Source organism: Ambystoma mexicanum, chromosome 4q, assembly GCF_040938575.1.
Source record: "Ambystoma mexicanum isolate Mex_15411 chromosome 4q, UKY_AmexF1_1, whole genome shotgun sequence".
Taxonomy (NCBI): domain Eukaryota; kingdom Metazoa; phylum Chordata; class Amphibia; order Caudata; family Ambystomatidae; genus Ambystoma; species Ambystoma mexicanum.
In genome coordinates this window covers 364,650,268-364,672,428 of record NC_090928.1, presented here as the reverse complement: position 1 = coordinate 364,672,428, position 22,161 = coordinate 364,650,268, and the positions used below count along the sequence as shown (strand labels likewise).

The 22,161-nt window shown below is 44.4% G+C and overlaps 1 protein-coding gene across 2 annotated transcripts in view; it reads left to right on the top strand.

The window, feature by feature from the left end:
* The window catches only part of HEATR1 (HEAT repeat containing 1), a 1,158,897-nt gene that overhangs the window by 957,941 nt on the left and 178,795 nt on the right, over nt 1–22,161 (top strand). For both annotated transcript variants that reach the window (XM_069607931.1, XM_069607932.1), the window contains exon 34: nt 19,211–19,334. In XM_069607931.1, coding sequence (XP_069464032.1) covers nt 19,211–19,334 — 124 coding nt within the window. The remainder of the gene's footprint in view (nt 1–19,210; nt 19,335–22,161) is intronic.

The following is a 22,161-nucleotide window of genomic DNA, read 5'->3' as shown; positions in this document are numbered from 1 at the left end:
TCATACAAGGTCCATTGGCGACGTGGAGGGGGATCCGGGACGTGGGCTCAGAGGGAGAGCGAGACTGGGGCATGGTCAGAGAGGATCTGGGGGCCGATCGTGACGTCATCCGTGAAGGTCAGGATCCGGGGTGAGGCCAACAGGAAGTCAATTCTGGAGAAAGTGCGATGTACATATGAGTAAAAGGTGAAGTCCTTCTCCTCCGTGTATAACACTCTCCAGGTGTCGACGACATCAAGCGTGCAGAACAAGTGGAGCAGGGCCAGGGCTAGCTTCTGGTCCCTGGAGGTGTGGGGGTGAGATCTGTCTTTAAGGGGGTCCGGGGCAGCGTTGAAATCGCCCCCGATGACAAGTTGTCCCTCAGTGAACGGGAGGAAGATCTGATCCAGGTCCTGGTGTAAAATCCTTCTTGGAACTCATTCGGGGCGTATGCTGAAACGAGAGTGTAGAGTTGGCCCATAATGATGCATTTGACAGCCACAAAGCGACCCTCTCGGCAGCATAGAACGTCGAGGACCTGGGGGTTCAAGCCCGCAGCCAGAAGGATAGCGGTGCCACCCTTTTTGGTGCCATTGGACGCTAAAAATTGCGTGGGGAAGAGTCTGCTTCGGAGGTGGGAAAAGTCAGCTGGAATTAAGTGTTTCCTGATTGAGGTTCCGTCGGATTGCAGCCTGTGTAGGATAGATTTCCTCTTGGGGGGGGGGGGGGGGTTTAGGCCCCTAACATTCAGAGTGGTGAGTTTCAGTTTCTGGTGTGTGGGCTGGCTGTCCGAGGACCCTTGCCACGGGGGGGCGGATTGGGAGGGGTCTAGGTTAGCCATAGCTACGATGTGTCAGCAGAGTTAGAGCTCCTGTGGCTGATGGTTTTAACAATAGTCTCCAACGGGAGATCCAAACTTCCAACTTCGGCCTCCAACGGGAGGACCAAACTGTGGCCGGGGGGCCGATTGATAACTGTCTGCGGGTCCCCCGGACATCCCAGGCCAGCAATGGGCGACCTGGGCAACAGTGTTGAAGCTTTCTCCGAGTCATTCAGTAAAGTGTGACATTGGGTTTTACTTTCCCCTTCCTTGTGAGGTTAAGAGTATGTGGGTTTTACTTACATTGTGTTAGCTGTGTGCCATCCATAATAAGTTACAAGAGTTACTGCTTGCCTCTAATCTGGGGTTCTCTGATTTCAAAGCACCTGTAATTGTATATTACATCCTTAGGTTTTACTAACCTAGTGTAACTGTGTGTTATGACAAAAGTAGTTATAGGTTTTTACTTCACCTAGAAAAAGTGTTCCACTATTCACCAAAAGTATATTGTCCAGTTGACTGGTTATGTGATTTGTTCCGAGAGTCCCTGTACAACTGGTAGGGTCTACTTCCCTTGCATTACTGAATGTAATTGTAGAAAGTAACCATTGGTTTTTACTCCCCAAGAATAGGCTTGACCTATACTGAATGTGCATGAAAAGGTTTTGACTTCCCTAGAACTACTGTTAGGTTTTCCAAATAAGGTATATACTTGGGTCTGAGTACTTTCAAGTATAGTGTTGTGTTTTTATACTGTGATTTCATATAATGTTTTAGTACTTACTCACCCCCTAGATTTATCTGGGCCTACTTGTATTTAAATAAATCCTTTATTTTTACAATACAAAGTGTTTCAGTGTTTCTTTGGATCATTTGTATGACAATTTCACTTGTACTGATTCTACTGCCCTCTCTCCCTCCGAAGATAACCCTGACTGCTCTGCCTACGCTGCCATGTACTCAGGTGGTACAGTCTTGTACTAAGAATGGAGTCTTGTACTGCCTCAGTTGAATGCTTTTGAAGAAGTTGGTAGCACTTCGGAAAAACTGTCCTATTAGTAACCCACCTTTTAATATAGGCATGTGCTACACAAGTTGGTAGTGTGACTGAGCAGCCAGGCTTATCTTAAGCGGGGTGATGTGAGCTGTAGAATGAAAACAGTAAATACAGGTATCCAAGTGAACGCTTACAGACTTAAAGTTATATAATAAATTAAGTATTTATACACAAGGATATTTAAAGCATTCTTTAAAAAGCAGCAATTAATTTTAACGTGAATCCCAAATTAGGATTCAATTCAAAAAGTGAACAATAAAGCAGGTGAGTAATTAATTGATATGCTACACATGTCCCAGCACACAGAGGTGATGTCATTTGAGGTCAGTATAACATTTATATCACCTTTTGCAATATTGAGTTATTTCAGGAAGGAAAGGTTAGAGTTAGATCGGAACAGACTGGTGGGTTATAAGAACAGTTAGATTCTCCCAAAGGGATGCCGGAAGTCTATTATTCCAGCATTAAAGTGTTCAAAATGTAAAACCTGTAAGGGAACAAGCACTGCGAAAGCCAATATGTTCAGAAGGAGGACTTTAGGGAGCCAGGACAGCCAACGTCAATGGGCAAAGTCGAAGTTTTGATGCTCCTCGTCTTAGAATTTCTTTTTCTTAAATAGTCAGTGTTCAAAAGAGAAATCACAGCAACTCCAAGAGGAGTCACCTTTAGAAAGTACAAGCTGTAAGGCCTACGCAGGTAAGTTGAGGTCAAATATATGTAGGGTTAAATCGCACTCTCAAAGATGGGAAGCACCCCAAATGGCAAAAGAATAATGTACCACAAGCCCCACAGTACCTTTAAAATGAACAAGTTGTTCCAGCTAGATGCCTTCTGGATGCAATGCAGCAGACCCTTGTTCCTGATCTTTCGTCATGGTGACGAAAGGGAGGGTGTCTGGCGGGGTCCTGCGGCAGCACTCTCTCTCGAGAGGGACTCGGCAGCAATGGATTTCCGTCGATTCAGCGTCTCTGTGGTTTTGGTGCATTTTTCTCAGCACCAAAGAAGGAAAAGCTCTGGTTAGAAGTTTCTTGATCCCTCGGTCCTGGACTCTGATGAGGGGACTCTGGACGTAGATCTCTTGCTTCTGTAGGGTTCTCTGGATGCCCACGAAGATTTGGGCGAATTGGCACTTCGAAGACAATGCACTCAAAGGTGGTCGATGTACCCCGGTATTGGGATTCTGCAGCCTTGGAAAGTCGCAGCCAGTCTGGGGTTGTGCCACAATGGTTGGTCTTGATGCAAGTTCATCCCACCAGCCTAAGGGAGGAAGTAATTGTTTGGTAGGAATTGATGTAGTCACTCTGTGAGACTACACAACACTTATCTGGTTGGTATTAGATAACCCACCTTTTGGTATAGGTCTGTACTACAAAAGTTGGTAGTGTGACTGAGCAGAGGGGTAAATGTGAGCTGTAGAGCTGTAGCAATGCAATTTGTAAATACAAGTAACCAAGTAATACTTGCACTCATTGTTTCAGTTATAAATAATTATTTAACGTCAATTTGTAAGTAAGCGTTCTTTTAAAAAGGTAATTTGTGTAACAAGGTAAATATACTTTCAAATACTTTTCAGAACTAAACAAGTTAGTGGGCAATCTTTTGATATGCTTCTTACACACTTCCTACACCCTGAGTTGACGTCATTCACAAGGACAGTAATGGCATTTAGGTTAAGGAAAGGAAAAAGGTTAAACGGGTTCTCATTAAATGTGAGGACAATTAAATCTTCCATTTAAATCTAGGCAGGCCTTTCCCAGCAATAAGTCTAAAACAAGTTACCACTTTTAAGGGGGACAAACAATATCAAAGTCAATGTAGTATTCAAATAAACTCTTACACTCGAGGTTTCTTGATTAAACAATTATTAATTTGTTTAACAGTCAGTTTGAATAAGCCTTCTTCAGAAGGGAGCAAATATGTAACACAAAAATATACTTCAATAAAAACACTCTGTTTCAGTAAATCAGTAGATACCATTTGGGGGTGGCACACACTTCCTACACCCTCAGGTGACTTCAATAACTAGAACACTGGACAATTATATATCACTGGTACATTTAGAGCAATACTGAGGTTCGAGTCAAAAGGAAAAGGAGGGAGTAAAACAATGGTTAACACATAGTCTTAAGCAGGTAAGTACTTTTGAACCCACAATGCAAAGTAAATTAACCCTATCCCAGCTACACAAGTTATAGAATGTGTGACTTTTGTGAGGATAGCTAAAGCACAAGTCGGAGGTAAGAAGAGTCTTTCAGGGAGCCAGGACAGCCAATGTTAGTTGAGCAAAGTCTAGGGAGCTGAAGCACTTCTTGAAGGCAATTAAAAAGTCTGGCACAATGTTTTAGAAGTCTTTGTAGAAAATGAAATCACTTTAGGGCCACAAGCTGGGAGCCTTATGAGGGGCAAAGCTGGAAGCAACTCTGCAAAAAGCAACGAGGCAAGTCTCAACTGAGAGCTAGGAAGGCTACACAACAAGAGGTAAGCAACCCCTTTGTTTACAGTACCTAAGGTCTGAGGAAAGTGGTTCGAGCTGCTTCTGTTCCAGTTGTAGGTCTGTAGATCCAATGTTCCTGGGCCTCAGTCGTGGCAAAAAGAGGGAGGCTGTTTGGGGACTACTGCACTACGAATTGTAGGTCAGCGGCAGCAATGGACAAACTTCAAATCAGCTGCACTTTGCGGTTTCAACTCCTCGCGACCCTCACAAATAGCACGACCGCAGTTCTCGGATACCTCGATGAACTTTCCTCGCATCTTGGGTGCAGTAGCACAGGCTTGGTTAGTCCTGCTTCCTGGGAGTCCAGAGGATCTTCCCAAAGCTCGGGTCTGATTTAAAAAAAAAAAAAAATAAAAAACAAAAAAAAACAATGCACTCAATCTGGTGTTGCTCTCCCTGGCACTTCGGTTCCAGCAGCAGCAGTGGGAGCACAGCCAGCTCCGAGAGGATGTCCAGATGAGCTCACTTTGGGGTTGATTGGTCCCACCAACCCAAGGGGAGAAGTCGTCCTTGCAGGGCTTCTCTAGTCGAGATAAATTCGGAGCATCAGCACAGCAGCAGGGTTTCCCTGGGCAAACCAACGGTCCAGGAGTTGCAGCAGGCGTCTCTTCCAAGTTCTTCTTCAGGTTCCTTCGTCCAGTAGTCAACTCTACCTTCCAAGCCAAAAGACCTCGCCTTTTATGCAAGTTTCTCCCATTAATTCGCAGCCTAGCTGTCAATCACACAGCAGGGTGGCTGTCCTTCAAGTGCAGCCAGCAGGCCAATCACTTTTGGGTGCATTCCTGTAACCAAGGGGATTAAGCACTGGTAGTTTCGGGCACCTCCCTCACTTCCTGCCCATGCCAGACATTCCAGAGCCAGAGGCGGGCTTCACAAGTGAGTCCCGCCAAAGACAATACGAACAAAGGGACCAAACCTGAAGGAACTTTCCAACAAGAAATGGCGAAAAACAAATACTGGGGCTATTTTGACAAAATGGGCACCCATGAGTGCTTTACTGCAGCTGCAAACCGCAGCCCAGTGTAGAGGTGGAGCCAAGTACGCCCACCCAAAGCGCCACCCTCATGTTGCCTATATGTTGGGAGCCAGAGTGTGAGACACGTCCAGAACCAGTAAGAATACCAATACCGATGAGGATCATAGAGGCAAAGTTCCCATTAAGAAAGCCATGCATGCATACACAACAATATGATGGCCATTTGAATGAAATCCCAGAGGAAGTGGGAAAGGCGAGCGAAAGTACGGATTGGTGACTTCACACAGAACAGAGCTGACATACTTGTAAGCAGAGATGGAAGATATAAGCGTTCTGTAAAAGTAAAGGAAGAGGTGTTAAATGTGAACAGTATTTCGGACTCGATGAAGATGTTCATGCTACAGAAACGGATGAAGATATTAAGAGATTGCTTTGCAAAGTCGGATGATGTCCGTTGTGCTCCCTGTTTTAGATAATTGGCATTAAAACAGTTGTACTTTGCCAACTTCCTGAGTCCGTTTTATTATTGATCGAGTATATTCTGCATCACCATCCATCTCCAAGTACTGCTGCTTTGCTTTAAAGAGCTGGGCTGGCTGTCCCAGTTCACATGGTAGCAGAGGATGGTTTTAAGACATCCATTGAGTTAAGTAAGCTTTGGGGTCCCGGCAATATCGAACGTCCTCCGCCATTTAGCTGAAAGAACTTGAGGCTCCTTGTAGATAGCGGTAGTTAGTATAAGGAAATAGGCTTGCAAGCGCAGGTGGGACGGGTCCCTTGTTTTCAGGCAGAATTCCCTCCCGATTTCTACAAGTAGCTGAACGTTCTGAAGGCTGAAACGGCTAGTTAAGAGGAGGAGACGATCCCGAGAGCCGGAAGTAAAAAAAACGTGAATGGTGAGTAGACTGAGTGAGATGGCAAACTGAACGAGTATTGAATGGAGAAGATTGATAAAATAAGGATTGAGGAACAGAGCAGAGGGTTTGTTGGGGAATTTTATGTTTAATCTTAGTTTAAGATGATGAGCATCGCAATTTGAGTATATAGGCGAAGAGGGACCTATAGAGTGAGCCCATAATCCTACGTCAAGGACGTTTTGAAGCTGCTTGTCCTAAAGTCCAAGGGACATTATAGGATACGAACGACCCAAGGTGGGGTTAAAGAGGACTGCTCATACTTCATCTGAGTCATTTGTTGGGGCAAAGAATAGTCACGGGGAGCATTGGCAACAGTGTATGTGGGCCGGCCAGTCTATCAGTGTCGTCCTGTCTGTCTGGATATTGTATCTGATATATGTGATAAGAAATTAAATATTTAAAAAATGAGAAAGAAATGGACTGTGGCGGAAACGTTGCGATTTGGAAATTTAGTGACTGATGTGTAGTGAATAAGCAGATTGAAATGTGTTTGTTTATTATTTCTATAGCGCTCCGGACCCGGGAGTATAGGGGCGCTTAGTACAGGTTACAGGCATAGTACATAGAATAACAATAATAGTACGGCAGCAAGTATAGACAACATATAAAGACAATGGATGTGATGGCCGACAATGATGACAAAATAGACATGTGCAATATGTACAGTTTATAGCTGGGTCTAACTTAAGGTTGACTTTTTGTCAGGAGCCAACCAATGGCATGTTTCCTGAACGACTGGAAGGATTTGGACGCCTTAATATTCAGAGGCAAGGTATTCCAGAGTTGGGAGGCGAGGACAATAAAGCTAGAACCACCGGCTCTTTTAGAGGAAAATCTGGGTACTGTAAGACATAGGGTGTTGGACGATCTTGTGGTTCTAATGGATGTTCTCATGGTGAATTTGTTAGTAAGGTAAGGGGGGGTTAGATGGTTGAGAGCTTTGTAGGTGAGGCAGAGGGATTTTAGATCGATTTTATGTTGGATGGTGAGCCATTTGCATGTAGTTCTGGTGGCAGAGATATGCTCACGCCTGGGAATGTTTAACGTGATATAAAGGTTTGGTGCTGCGACGATTGGTGCATGCTCATATTGAGGAGTTTTTCTGGAAAGCATTTCTGTGTGAAGTAACAGTGAACTGTGATAGTCGATAGTGACTAAACGTCATGATGGAGGATAATACTCCACTCGTGCACCTGTGTAGACAGCTGCCAATGCACGCACCAAATGTCACGACTCGCTCCCTTCGCTCCCATTCCCACCACTTGGGGGCATGATTTGGGGTTTATTCCCTACTGGACCTTTCCTCCGAACCTTATGCTACAGTGCTGTGATGAATTGGGAGCGCTAAATCCCTATTTTCCAAGCTACTTCCCTTCCGGATCCATTCCAGGTTTTTAGCAGCCAGCATGCTTCTTTAACCAAATGACTATGCTTCCCAGAATGCCTGGCCCACTGCTCCACCTCCACCCTTGCAGGACAAGGTTGGGTGGAGGATAGGTAACAGCTGTGGCTGCAGGTGCAGCAATCGGCACACCTGAGGCGTGTGCTCGTTAAGCAGCTTTAAAAGCCTCAGTCTTACTTCAGTCCAGCGCTGGTCATCGTTTGCAGTGTTCCTGTTGTGACTAGTCCCTTGTTCCTTGTTCCTTGCCTTTGTACCTAGTTTCTAGTTCCTGTTTTCTTGTTCCTCCGCCCTGAATCTCGGATTCATGCGCTAATTGATTTCTGCTCCCTTGATTCCCTTTTTGTCTTCCTCTGTTTGCAGGCAGCATTTCTCAGTGCTTTCCCCTTTTAGATGCAGCCCAGTTTGTCTGTGTTCTATATTTCTTTGACTCTGTCCTTTGCTGCTGTAAACCCGTATGCCTTAGCCTTCCTCTTAGATTAGCATCCTGTCTTTCCCTTGGAGGGGTAGGGGGAAGTTTGCATTGGTTATTTCGTTTTTCCCTGCTCCTGATCCTTATTTTCCATTGGGATCCATTCCATGTTTTCCATTGCACAACTGCATTTATTTCCCATTTGATATTTAGGTGTGGTGTGCGGTTGTAGCTAGCTCCTGTGTGAATGCTTAGGTTTTCCTCACTAATTTGTAAACACTATTCCAACTTAGGTATTTAGTTTTTCCTCCCATTGCTGTTATAGCCTTTCTGGGTCCCAGTTTCATCAACAGGATTCGTGGGCTAGCTGACATTCAAGAGGTTTATCTCGTCCTCGTGAGTACTGTTCTTTAGTTCCCTTATTTAATACCATCAAGAGTGTTAGTTCACAGATCCTGTCATTGCTTGCCCTCCACGTGGGTTTAGCGCTGTCGGTACCTGTAACAGCAATTGGGGGTAAGGCGCTTGCCGACTTTCCTCGCGGTCAGGTGCTTACCCCACATCCCTTTTCATATATTGGTTTTGTTGTCACACTCTATTTGCACTCCTGGGTTCTAGCATACATGAGTCGTTGTTCCTGTGTGCACGTAGTTTAATTTGAAGCTATTCACTGTGTGATTTAGTGCACATTTCCCTTGCCATGTTCGCTGCCTTTGTACTCGCCTGACTAATCCTGACACCAAAGTTGAAGCAGTACAGTGCAGAATGGCTTAAGGGTACGGCAGATAAAATGTTCATGTCATGGCCACAAGGGGGATCACTGTCTAAAGCAGTTTTGCTGCACATGACAACGTATTTGCATACTGCGTACACAGGGAAAATGTTAGAAAAAAATGAGCGCGCTTAGAGCTCTGGAAGATGTATCAGGAAGAACAGAAAGACCCGTCTCCTGAGGACTCGATGCTAATCCAGTGTTAAGAAGGGGGGGCCTTCTGCTCTCCCCTCCGCGCCTGAGATAAACAGCGATAGTCTAAAAGATGAAGGATTATATCCTTTAAGAGACCTTAAGGCAACGACAGGGTGTAGCAACCCGCTGTATAAGTCACTTGCATGTAGCAGTGACACGAGTCCGGAAAAAAAAAACAGAGAAATGTAATCCCTAAAGTCCCATGGGATGGGGGAAATGGAACAAAGAGAAGAGGGATAAAGAGAGAAGTGACAAGCCAGCTATGTCTTTGGACATAGAGAGAGAAATAAAGAAATGGAAAGGAAAAAGAGAAAACTGACGAGGCAGTACTCATACAGAACGAATGGATAGGTGGTCAGATATTTCTCAAACTTGATGGAAAGAGCATCGAGGAAGTAAGCAGAGGGAAGACCAGGACAAACAAAATAGGAAAGATCAGGAAAGAGAGAAACGATTGAAAGAAGACGAAGCTAAAAGAAAGAGAAGACCAAGGCAGCTGTATCAAGACGAACAGCTGAAAAAGCAGGAAAAAAAGCAGAGGAGCAAAGGAATGATAACAGGCAGAGAGCAATCGAAGAACTAGCTAGATTAGAAAAAAGAACAGAAATTGAGAGATAAAAGAATTCAAAGATGCAAGGATGAGGAAGTGCATAGAGCAAACGAAAAAGAAGGGGATGAAAAGAGAGGAAGAGGACAAAGTTAGAGAAGAATCTAAAAAAACTAAGGGAAATCAATGAGGAAACAGAACGAAAGAGAAAGCAAAAGGCACGCGATCTTGATCGCATAGAAAAATAATTAATGGAGCCTACTCCAATAGTGGCATGGGAGGACATAGAGGAATTCTTCCCGGCACAAGAGCCAGTGCCAGGGCCGTCCAGGTTAGTAGACCTAGAAGATGATTATGACTTGGGAGATATTGGAGATAAAATTGACAAGGTTTATCATGATATGAGGACCAAAAGTGGATAAAATAATAAGGGAAAAAGTGATGGATCTGGGAGTACGCAAGCACTAGTAAAAGTGTGAGGTTCATTTAACTTCGATCAGAAAGCCTTGTCTTTTGAAAGGCTGAATATGAATAGGATATATACGACGAAGACGGGGGTACCTTCCGAGGGGAGAGGGATTTAGTTCATGAGGTCCTGAGGGTTGTTATCCGACAAATAGAAGTGAGATGGTTGGATCTAGACCTACCTAAACCGAGGACGCCAGAATCACAGGCGCAGCTAGATCAACCTACGCATGAGGGGGGACTTGCCATCCCTATGTAAGCAGATTAAGGTCACTTCCAGGAACAAGATGGTGCAGAGCCATTGTCCCTGCTATGGACAGGCAGTCGATGGGGGGTGAGTGCGATTTTGGGATCTCGCAATTCCCATTGTTAGAGAAAGGAGGGGTCAGACCACAGTACATTCCATGGCCCCAGGTGGATAAGGATAATTTAAGATGCAAACTCGAGCTTAACGTCAGGTGCCAGAAAATGGATCTATGAACTAGAGAAAATGATGGGAGGAAATATGCTGTCTCTAAGGGACATTAAAGGTCTTCTAGCAGCTATACTTGGGGAGAAAGCAGACATTTGGTCGAGGGCAGGATCAGCAGGTGTTACTGCTCAGAACACTGCTCATGATGGAGCACAGTTTAATAATTTCAGAGCGGCAGTCTGGAAAGCGCTTAGAGTGCAGTACCCAGACACATCGGATATGGGAGCTATAATGTCACAAAAGATGCAGGGAGGGGAAAATCTGTTGATTTATATTCAAAATTTCCTTCCAAGAGCAGTGGTCTTTGAAAACTTGCAAACTGTGGGGACAATCTAGGTATTCAATCATATATTATGTCAGGGGTTGCCAGACAAGTTACAGGGACAATTGAAGAAGCTAGTGGCTATGGAGGCAAAACCGTGGCCAGAAATACAACTGACCAATGCGTATTGTTGCAGGAGAAAAACCAAAAGAAGGAAGGAAGTAGGAAGCTTGAGGAGGCTAAGCTAGTACAGAAAAAGCTGTCGAAGTATGCTATAGAAGGGGCAATGTTGACTTATGGAGAAGGGCCAGGATCACAGCAAGCAACAGGTATGCCATAGTTGAATAACCAGCGACAGTTTGATCAAGAAGGGGAATGGATTTACACAGCGAGGAAGAGGACATTTCTGTGATAGTGGAGGATTTCAGAATAATCAGGGAAACTTCCAGGATAACGAGGGTGGGTTCCAGTCTATGCAGAATGATAATCAGGGCATGCAGGGAGGGCACATTCAAAGACTTCCCCCTGTATGTTGGACATGTGGAATGACCGGACATATAGCACGAATGTGTGGAAGCCAAGGGTATGTACAGAATGGGCAATTTTCAAGAGTGGGGGCTGTCTTTCCGCCCGTATATGGTACACAGAGTTGGGATGGCGGTGCCCATGATCAAACAGCATATCGGCAGCAGGAGCTGCGAACGCAGCAGCCATTGCAAACGCAGCAAGCACCATTGAATCCGCCACAAGGGCAGTGCAGTATTTGCCCATGCACGTACAGCAAAGTTCAAATACAGGACAGTTAATGACTCCTAGAGTTGGGGGTGTCATCATGGAGGGATAAAATCCTTTCACGGGAACAGGGATACACCTGTACCCACAATAGGACAGCTCACTGGGAGACTTGATGTGTTCAGTACTATCTGTAATGCCTAATACTCGAGAGGAACCGAGTGTTGACGTCACAATAGGAGGCAAATCTTTTTTTCTTTTTTAATAGATACTGGAGCAACTTGCTCATGTATACTTGAGGGGAAATTTCTAATGACGAGAAATGCCATGAATGCTCAAGGTTTCACAGGAGCTATAACTAGAGTTCCTTTTACTGTGAAATTGCCAGTCTCTATAGGAGAATGTGACATGTCTGTTCCATTATTGTATTTGAAACAGACGCCAGTTAGTATACTGGGTCGAGATTTAATGATGAAACTGAACATCACGATTTCTTTTACTGATGAATGCATAGTGTGTTCTACACCAGGGATACATTATTTAAATGTGAGTGACTTTAGCATGGCATTTACAGGACAAATAGCTATACAACGAGTATAGTTAGAACCTGAGGTTTTCCATTATGGGGTACGCATTTTGTTAACATGGCTGCCTGGCTTCGGACCAAGGAATCCCATGGACAAAAAGGGGGGACAAATCTTTCCTTTAGAGTTGCAAGCAGCTGTAGTATGAGGATAATTGGCCATGCTTGAAGGATTTGATAATGGCAGAAGATGGAGCACAGTGATTGCTATTGGAGAAGGTTATAGATTGACTGACGTCACTGACGAGGACCTGTTTAAGGATAGGATGACCCATCAGATGACAAGGTAATCTTTGAGATGAGCATTACCTATTGGGTTACAGCAGAAAGACGTGAAGAGCCACAGAAAATGACGACGGTGTGGCACTGCCCTATATTATTTTTATGACGATATGGCAAAAGTGCCAGTTTCTTTATGGTCTACAGGCCCTTATGACATGGAGGTTGGAGAGGTTAAGATTACATTGACACCAGGAGCAATTATACCTCTGGTACGACAGTTTCCTATGTCCCGAGAGGCAAATGAGGGTATTTTCAAAACGATATCCGCCATGATGGATCAGGGCATTTTAGTGACGTCAGAATCACCATGTAATATTGCGGTGTATCAAAGTAAAAAAAATAAGGGGGTGGTCCTCGCATTTAATTCAAGACATGAGACCGATTAACCAGAATGTAGATGCTGAGTTCCCTCTAGTTCCTAATCCTGCGACAATCTTGTGTAGTATTCCCCTGATGCACAATATTTCACAGTGATCGATTTTGAAAAATGCGTTTTTCTCAATCCTGTTGCATAAAGATTCTCAAGATCTGACGTCATTTACGTTTATAGAGACTAAGTTGAAAAGCACGAGATTGCTACAAGGGTATTGTGAGTCGCCATCTATTTTCAGTAGAGTTCTACAGATGGACTTGAGCAATATTGAGTTGCCAAGTGTCTTGTTGCAATATGTGGATGAACTTTTGGTCTGTAGTGCATCAAAAGAGGAGTGCAGACGTGATTCAGTGCAGTTAATGATTATCCTGGCTATAATAGTAAAGGATATAAAGTAAAGGATATAAAGTTGATAAAGAGAAGTTACAATATTGTCAGAAAGAGGTGCTATAAATAGGCCAGTTGATCTCGCATGAGGGAAAGAAAGTTACACCAGAGAGGGATGAGGCATTTTTGAAAATTGCAAAACGCACAGGATAAAGCATATCCAACAGTTTCTTGGCTTATGCAATTATGTGAGAGCATGGGTGTTTTATTATAGTTCATACACAAAGCCATTGTTACAGGCATTGAAGAAGGCACAAGCATATCAAAAGAAGATTATATGGACTGAGAAAATTGGCGAAGGGTTTGATAAATTGAAAAGGCGGTGTGCACAGCACCAGTTTTAGGGGTTCCTAATTATTCTGAGGAATTCTTCCTGTTTTCTCATACAAATGAAAGTGTCATGGCAGCAGTGCTTACACAGAGAAAAACACTGGGGCAAAAGCCTTTAGCATATTACAGTGTGATTTTTAGACCAGTAATGAGGAGTCACTTCCCATGTGAACAATCTCTGGCAGCCGCCGCATTCGCCATCAAAAAGTCTGCCAGCATAATAATGGGGTGTTCCATGACAATGTTTGTTGCGCATGCATTATTTCTGGTTTTGGAGAAACCTAAAGGAACACTAACATCTCAAAGAGCTTCTGATTATGTGGTGGTCATATCGAATCTGACGATTAAAATAGTTAGATGCAAAACGGTGAACCCTGCCAGGTTCATAGCTGAGCCATTGGCAGAGGATGAGCAAGCGCATGATTGTTCGAACTATGAGGAGTTCTATGATGAGATCCCAAGGGTGAAAAAAAATTCTTTAGCTGCTGAGGAAATTCTCTTTATTTAAGGTTGTTAGAATGTATACTATAAGATGGCCTCCTCGAAGGTCCCGATGGGGCCAGGGGGTCTATACATTAGAGGAATAGTAAGGGTCTGGGAGTTGATAAGTGGAAGTTTAGCTGTAAGAACTTGCAAGTCTCATGGAGAGGCTGGATTTAGAGATGGAGGCGATGCCTCCGCCTCACGCTTTGTCTGTCCTGTTTAAGACTTGTGTAACTGTCAGGAACTGCTAACGTGAGTATAGGGCCTGCTGCATCATGCAGCCACGACTGGGTGATGGTAAGAAAGTCAAGGTTTTCTGCCAAAATCAGGTTGGCAATCTCTGTGGCATGTGCAACCAGAAACCTGGCATTCTTTAGAGCCCCCTTAAGTGGGGGGGTAGGGAGAGCTGTGGCTGGTAAGTGGGAGGTTGCGGAATCCCCTATCTTAGGTTGATGGGCAGTACGGTACTTCGTGGTGACATGGAGAGGTGATCTATTAACAGTGGGATTGGCACTAGTAGTATTTTGGCTGATGGGAGCGATAGGTTTTCTGTTGGAGCGGGGCAGAGATCTGGCAAGGGGTTCAAAAAGGTTGGTTAATCTAGAACAGAGTCTAGTATTCCTAGTATATGTGTTACAAGGATTACTTTGGAATGAACTCAGGTCGGTACTAGGTTGTGCATAGTTGGATAGAGCGTCTATAGTCATAGTGAGGTGGTTGTCATGGCCACTGGACAAGGGCCCAGGCCTCCTTCACCCCCAGGGTCCAAATGGACCCAGTCCTGGCGCCTCTGGTTCCAGGCTCATGGAAAAGTGTGCTTTGCACACTTTGTGCCTGAGGCACGTGCATCAGGGCCGGGCGTGGCCATAGACAATCATTGGAAGGCACGTGCAAGGATCTCTGGGAGTGGCATGGTGGAGCCACAAGGCGGGGCCTAAGGGAGGGGCCAGGGCCAGTCTATTTAAGGCCAACCCGCCCACATGCCTCCGCTTTGCGTTATTCTGGTTTCTGCCGCATTACGCTTACCGCTGTCCTTACCTGTTCCTCATCGCGTCGTGCATCTGCTTGATTCCAGCTACTCCATCGCTGAAGACACACCTTACCTGATTCCAGCATCTCCATTGCTGAAGGCACATCTTACCTAATTCCAGCATCTCCATTGCTGAAGGCGCATTTTACATGATTCCAGCATCTCCATCGCTGCAGGCGCATTTTACATGATTCCAGCATTTCCATCGCTGCAGGCGCATCTTACCTGATTCCAGTATCTCCATCGCTGAAGGCGCAGCTTACCTGAACTAGCTACCACATCGCTGAAGGCACACCTTACCTGAATCCGGCAACTCCATCGCAGAAGGCGCATCTTACCTGATTCCAGCCTCTCCATCGCTGAAAGCGCGCCTTACCTGATTCCAGCCGCTCCATCGCTGTGCGCGAATCTTAGCTGTCTCCCATCGCTATCGGAGCCTTTCCTCACCTGATCCGGGCATCCAGCTACGCGGGAGCTCTGCTTCTTTTCTTCCTCTTTGCGGAACCTCCATCCTGCAGCCGTGGATCGACCTTCGAGCAACCAGACTCCGCTCGACATTGCCAGACTTCTCCTGCAAGGGAAAAAGAACACAACAGGTTAGGAGTCACATAAATACCTAACGCTTGGGCGCTCCACACCTGAGTCTAGAGATCTATCTTAAAGGCCAATTTACCAGCTAATTTGAGGGCTCCATCATCTTCAAGGGAATTCCCGGACTCGCTCCGCGACTCCGATCAGTCATCTTCACACCTATTGGAGAAAAGCCATTGCAAGAATTACTATTATAACCAGGGCAAAAGACGTTAAAACAAACGAATACTCATTGCCGAAAGACCCACCTCCTACTTGGTTGGTCGCAGCCGGTCTGGATCGCCTTTTTCACGGACCAGTGAAGCAACTAGGTCCACTCTATGCGCCCCTGCTACAAGAAGCAGGACGGAGAGCCCAGCATTACTAAACAGGGGCAATACCAGTATCCAGAACAGTTGGTTACGCATCAGCTGGGGGAGAGAGTCGATCCAAGGGAGCCAAGTCGAGGGAGGACTCCAACCATGCCCCAACGCCGCCTCAGAGACCAGGTGAGCGTAACAGTGGTAGGGGGGAGAGAGCCTAACGGAACAACATATGATATTAAGTGTGAGTAGTGTACCTGGGGGCGCTAAGGTTATGAGCTGTGCTAAACATGCTGGGATAGAGATCTTAATTGTTTCTTTGATTGCATAGGCTGGTCTAGTCAATGGGATAAACGGGCCTGATATAGTATAATCAGTAAGACAATGGCTTATGTAGATCCAATCAATGGAGGGGCAAGCCAAAAAAAGTCAACAGCGTAGGCTGGTGCATGAGAGAGTAGTTAGGACCGGTGCAGTTAAGAAGAGGGCAGGCCTGATACATTTGGCAAAATAGGCTAGTCCAGCCTTGGCAAAGATGGGTACATTTGACAAAATAGGCTAGTCCAACCTTGGCGTAGATAGGTATATTTGGCGAAATAGGCTAGTCTAGCATTGACATTGACATAGACTTACATTTGGCAAGATAAGCAGGTACACATCTGTTAAGATCGATGGACTAGGCAGGTGCAACATTAGCGTGCATAAGTGCCATCATTGGATTGGGCGAACATAACATCAGCAGAGTTGGCTTGGACCGACTTATAAATATGGGCAGCACACCTAGGGTGGACAGCATAGCAGTAGCATACTATTTGCTACAGTGGGTTAAGACAATAGATAGTACAAAAGTAGGCGCAACAATCTCAGAGCAGGCAAAACGGCATCAGGTAATATTATCCCCACCAAAAATATCGGCGTACATATGGTCATCTGGAACGGCGGCGGGAATATTTTTGGTGGGGATAATTTATGGGGCAAATGGATGGGAGGGTTGCGGGGGTGTCCGCCGCTCCCTTTTAAAATATATGGGGGCTGCGGGGGTGTTCCCCGCAGGTTCCATGCGGTAATATTGCAGCAAAAATATGGCAAAATGTTTGTATGGCGATATTTTTGCGGCGATATTATCACATGGACCCGGCAAAAACAATCGAGATGAAGTATACAGTCTATACTTTAGTTGAATGTCAATATGGGAGAGGATAGGCCCAGTGTTTGTAAGTGAAGAGACGTTTTTGAGTTCATTTGAAATGGCCACAGGTCTGGTAACACTTACCAGTGAATCTGGGAAGAAAGGGGCGACTCCTCGCGCTCCGGTGCGCTAACAGGAGTTAACAGGGCCTTTGTCTGGCCGTCGTGCCGGTGTATCCACCTGCCGGCAGATGTTGTGGAATAAAGAATCAACGGAGTTGCTTGGAAACGAGGCACAGCCTCACTTCGGTGCCGCGTTGCTCCTGCCCTGACGAGGTCAGGCAATGCAATACGACAAGCTCAGGCAAAACGAACAGTGGATGGAAGCAGGGTTAACGCAGATCAGAAAGCACGTTATAGTGATCTTGGCGGATTGATAAGGTATGGGAGAGGGAGCGTGGCAATAAATCTCACCATATAATCAATTTTCCATGCCCTGGTCTCAAAAGGGCGATGAAGGTGCAGATGCTTCTGGAGGACCGTGTTAATCAGCTTGTCCGTTTCAAGAATCTGGGCTCCTGCCCTCTTCCCTCGTAGAGAACTGCTGCACTGATGTGGTATTGATTGCTGGTAGGCGAGTCCTAAACCCGATTCACCACAGACTTCATTGTGCGAGGTGCTCCTGTGCTGCAACGTCGTCTTCTGGGGTCCAACTTCCAGCCCCTTTGGAACACACTCCCGTTGGTCCTTCTGTATCCTTCTTTGGTGTAGATCGTTGCAGCTTCCATACCTGTAAAGCAGATCAGTCTTTCCTCCACTAGTGTGGATGGGCCTTTAACTTTTCCTGTTGTATCCTATGGAACTCTCCTTAAAGTGACTCTGGATATGTACCTGCCTTTTGACATTTTTACTGGATCCTTAGGAGTTCAGTGACCTCTGGGCCAGGTCTCTCTATTTCTGTACTTAGGTGTGATTTTCGATCCATTTTTAAATGTAACCCTTTTATTGCAATGATACATTTATTTGAAACACTAATTGCAACTGGTAACAATGTGCATGTTTTTCCATGAACTGTCAGGAAGTTAAATGGTACTGAATGGTTAATTGAGTCTAGGAACCTTTTGCTAAAGTTAATTGTGGTTCCATCCTCTCTGTGGCCTTAATGTGTTATACTAGGCGACTGGGCATTAATACTGTTATAAGGACCTAGGAGATCTAAATTAATGAAAAATTGTGTTTTAGGCCTAGGGATTGTAAAGCTAAGTTTCCCATCCGGTGATAAATTGTTTCCCTTGTAATCTCATACCTTGTCTTATGCATTTGGTGCTGGTCGCCAGGTCTAGGGCCTTTCACATCTACTGGGGTTAGTATGCGTCTTCAGGACACTGCGATATCCTGATTCTCCCCAACCCCTGTTACTTTGTTGGGTGCTGGTCCTTGGCAAATAACCCACATATAGACATTGAGGTTAGGTGAGTCCTTGTATAGGCATTACTGTTGTTAAATATACTTAATATATTTGTCATACTGTGTATTATGAATTAAGAACTTGTGGTGTATTTTCTAGATGTATGTGGGCCGGGAGGATAGCTCGGGGGCAACGCGTTTGTCTTGAAAGCAAGACAACGCATAGCAACACAGGTTTGAATTCTGTCTCGCGCTTAGAAACTGGTCTCCATTATTAAGCGCGTTATAAATGAAAAATTATAATTCTGTGTATGGACTAATTGTACCTCTGTGTTGACCCACTACATCTACCTGAGAGTTAAAACCTTGTTGCTCTGAGCATGCTACCCATGTTCAAGAGGCGTTTGGCTTCCTTTCTTGTCAGGTGTTTTAGCCTTAGTTATAGCATCCTCAACAGAGGGTGGTACAAAAACTGCCTTCACAGTGATATCTACTGTTTGCCACTATCTGAGATTATTGAATGTTTAGTTACTCAAAGTGCACATTAGAGGAGAATAACATGTAAGTTGGTAACTCAGGCTATCTTATATCATAGAAATACAAGAGTTATGTCATAAAAGATATTTTAATTTTGTCATAAATGAAACCATTGTGCTTGCATTATTTCTGGTAATTTACAAATAGTCAATTAGAATTCTTTGGAGATGAATACTATTGTGTCTGAGAACCCTCACATTTAGTGTGTCTCCTTGAAATTGTTTGTGCTGTTGTGTACATTTGTTAACTATCTGTATACTGAATGCTGTGTTTTGCAGGTTGTTGGAAGATGTTCTTTGCTATATCAATGTTGTTGCAAATTCTGTGGAAAAGACTTCGGACCAGCCGACGGCTAAGTTTTGGAGGGCCCTACTGAACAAGTCTTATGATTTATTGGATAAGGTACATTGCATGAATTCTGGTTGATACACCTTGTACTTTGCTTTCATGAAATGCAGCATTAGTAGCTGTAATTGATGCAGGGAAGTGTACGGATGCATGCATTTAAGTGTTTGCATCGCCTTAAAGTTTTCCTGCCTGCCCTTCCTCATTCTTCTGCTCTTCTCCATTGGATGAGGCAAATTGTTTGTAGTCTTCTGAAGCTATGAGATTGTATTGCATACCCCATTGTCTGGTTGAATTTTTCCACGTCACTCTGGTGAGGGCTGTGAATAGATCAACTGTATTGGGAAAACGGTGTGTCCACCAGATTAGGCCAGTAGCAGAGCAATAACAATTGGCTCTTAGTACTGAATAGACTGGTAACTAGGTACAGTTAGGGAATTGTACAAAATGACCTACTCTCAAAAGTTCAACCCCCAATTTTCCTCATATATATATATGTGGGGGTAAAGTGAATAAAATATGTATATGGGTAAGGTGTGGGTCTCCCCCACATATATATTTGCAGAAAAATGAAAGGAAAAAAAACAGACTTTTGGGTTTCAAACCTTTTGGTTCGGTAAAATCAAGTAGATCCACAGTTAGTCCCAAAGGAATGCACAAAAGCAATAGCAAATGACTAGCTCCTGTTCAAGTCCTGTGGTCTACCCGTGTGGGCCATGTGTGAATTTCACAGCAGTTTGCCTATGTGAGCTCTTAATCAGAGCTTTCAAAGGCTTCTCATACCAAATGAAATCCAGGTCTAGCTGGGTGTAAGGAAGAAAGTACTAACTCCACTTCAATATTTTCTTGTTTTTTGTAATGTCCTGACAGTTTGTTTTTATCCTGAAAGTTCCATCCAGATCTCAATGCAGACACAGCCTTTTTGGGGACTCTTATGCCCCCTAAAATGGGGCTATGGTCAAGGCCCACTGTGGTCTCACTGGGTTAGTTTCCTGACCCAGAGAGCTGTACTGTTTCAGTTGGTGTTGTCACAAATGGTGGCAGGGATCAATAACTAGACCAATGGGGAAAAAATGGTTTAAACTAGAATTCTTTCTTTTCAAGAAAATAACACAGGGTTGGCAACGCAGCAAAATTGCCACTATACCGTAAATAATGAAAACAGATGTTTTCCTTGTGCCAGAACGTCTCTCTGGTTCGAATCCAAGGGCTGATTAATGGCGTTTATGAACTCTTCATTACCTGCTCTTTTCCGGGGTTCACCCTGTATCTCCTACACCCTTGCCATCTCAATGTGGGTTTAAAGGTGCACCCTTCTTTTCTGATCCTCTCTGAGGGGCTTCTCTGGTCTGTTAGGGGTCTCTTCCCTTCAACATAGCTGGAGAAACACTTTTTGTTTTGGAAAGATTTCTCTTTTGAAAACTTTCCTCCATATTCTATGGACCCCCAAACGTTTTGTTTTTTAACCTGTTCTGACTTTTACAGAGAAGTGAAGCCTTAAGCTTCACTCTGTGGCCTTTTTGCTCATTTTGTTATGGGGAAAACTGATTAGTCTTTCAGACTATCAGTACTGGGAAACTGGTTTCCTTTTTGTCTTTTTACCTTTTTGGTAACTTTTTGACGGTGCAAACAGCATCTTAAAGTGCAGTGCAGTGGGGATGCTTTTGTATCATAATGCAAATAGTTGCACTACCCTAAACACAGGATTTCACCAGCACCTCAATCACAAATTCATATTATAATATGTACTGCAAGGCTGCTATTCACACAACAGGGATATACTGCAAATACCCCAGATTCCAAAATACAAAAATGGTGTGCAATGTTAAAAATAATCGTTTGTAAGTAACCAATTTTTAATTTCAACATAAATTAAATTGGTAATTGGCAACCGAAAGTACCTAAATAACCAATTTTAATTTTAACATGAATTGAACCAGTCATTGTCATCAGACATTGCTGACACGTGTTTCGATCTCAAGTAACCACCCTCAGTCCCATTCCAGAAGTGAGTTTATGGGGGCCCCCCTGACAGTCCCACCCTAGCTGAAGTCCCGCCCTGGATGTGACATCAAATGGGTCCCCTGGAAGTCCCACCCTGTTTGCGGGTGATAGGCACAAGAGAATTTGTGTTGTTTTCCCAACCAAGTTGTGATATGGTGGAACATTCATTGTCCTCTCAAATAGTTCACTCAGGCCCACTGCTCGATTCCTTCTAGGGTGTCTTCTCTGAAGTCCCTGGTCCCTAACTAACTTTAAAGTGAAATAATTAGTTTAGTTTATTTATAATGCGCACCAGACCCAGGGGCATCAGGGCGCAGGATACAAGGATACGTTCAGCTTAGTTACATGGGTACATGAAATGCATAAGCCACAATAGGTGCGTGAGATACATCGGCAGATATACATTGTAGATTACATAAGCAGCTAGATACTAAAGTGATCACAGTACATCAGAAAGGGTGTCCAAAGGGGACTAATACATGATAAACGAGTCAATATGCAGAAGGGTATGCGTGATGGAGAATATGTGTGGTCAAGTGAATGTTTATCAGGATGATTATTTATCGTTTTCTTTTAGCCAGTTGGTCAGATTCTGTCTAAATTTGGGGAAGGACTGGTGTTCTCTGATGCCCGGAGGTAAGGAGTTCCACAATTGCGCAGCCTTAACTGAGAAGATGTGTCCTCCGATAGTGGAGAGTTTGAAACGTGGTACTTGGAGGCAATTAGAGTTGGCTGTTCTGATCCGTCAGAGAGGTTTTTCTGCAGATTCTATCAGTAAGGTATGGCGGTGCTCTATTATTAAGGCACTTGTATGTGAGGGAGGCAATTTTAAGTTGGATATTATCAAAGGTAGATAGCCATTTGTATTTTCTTCTAGTAG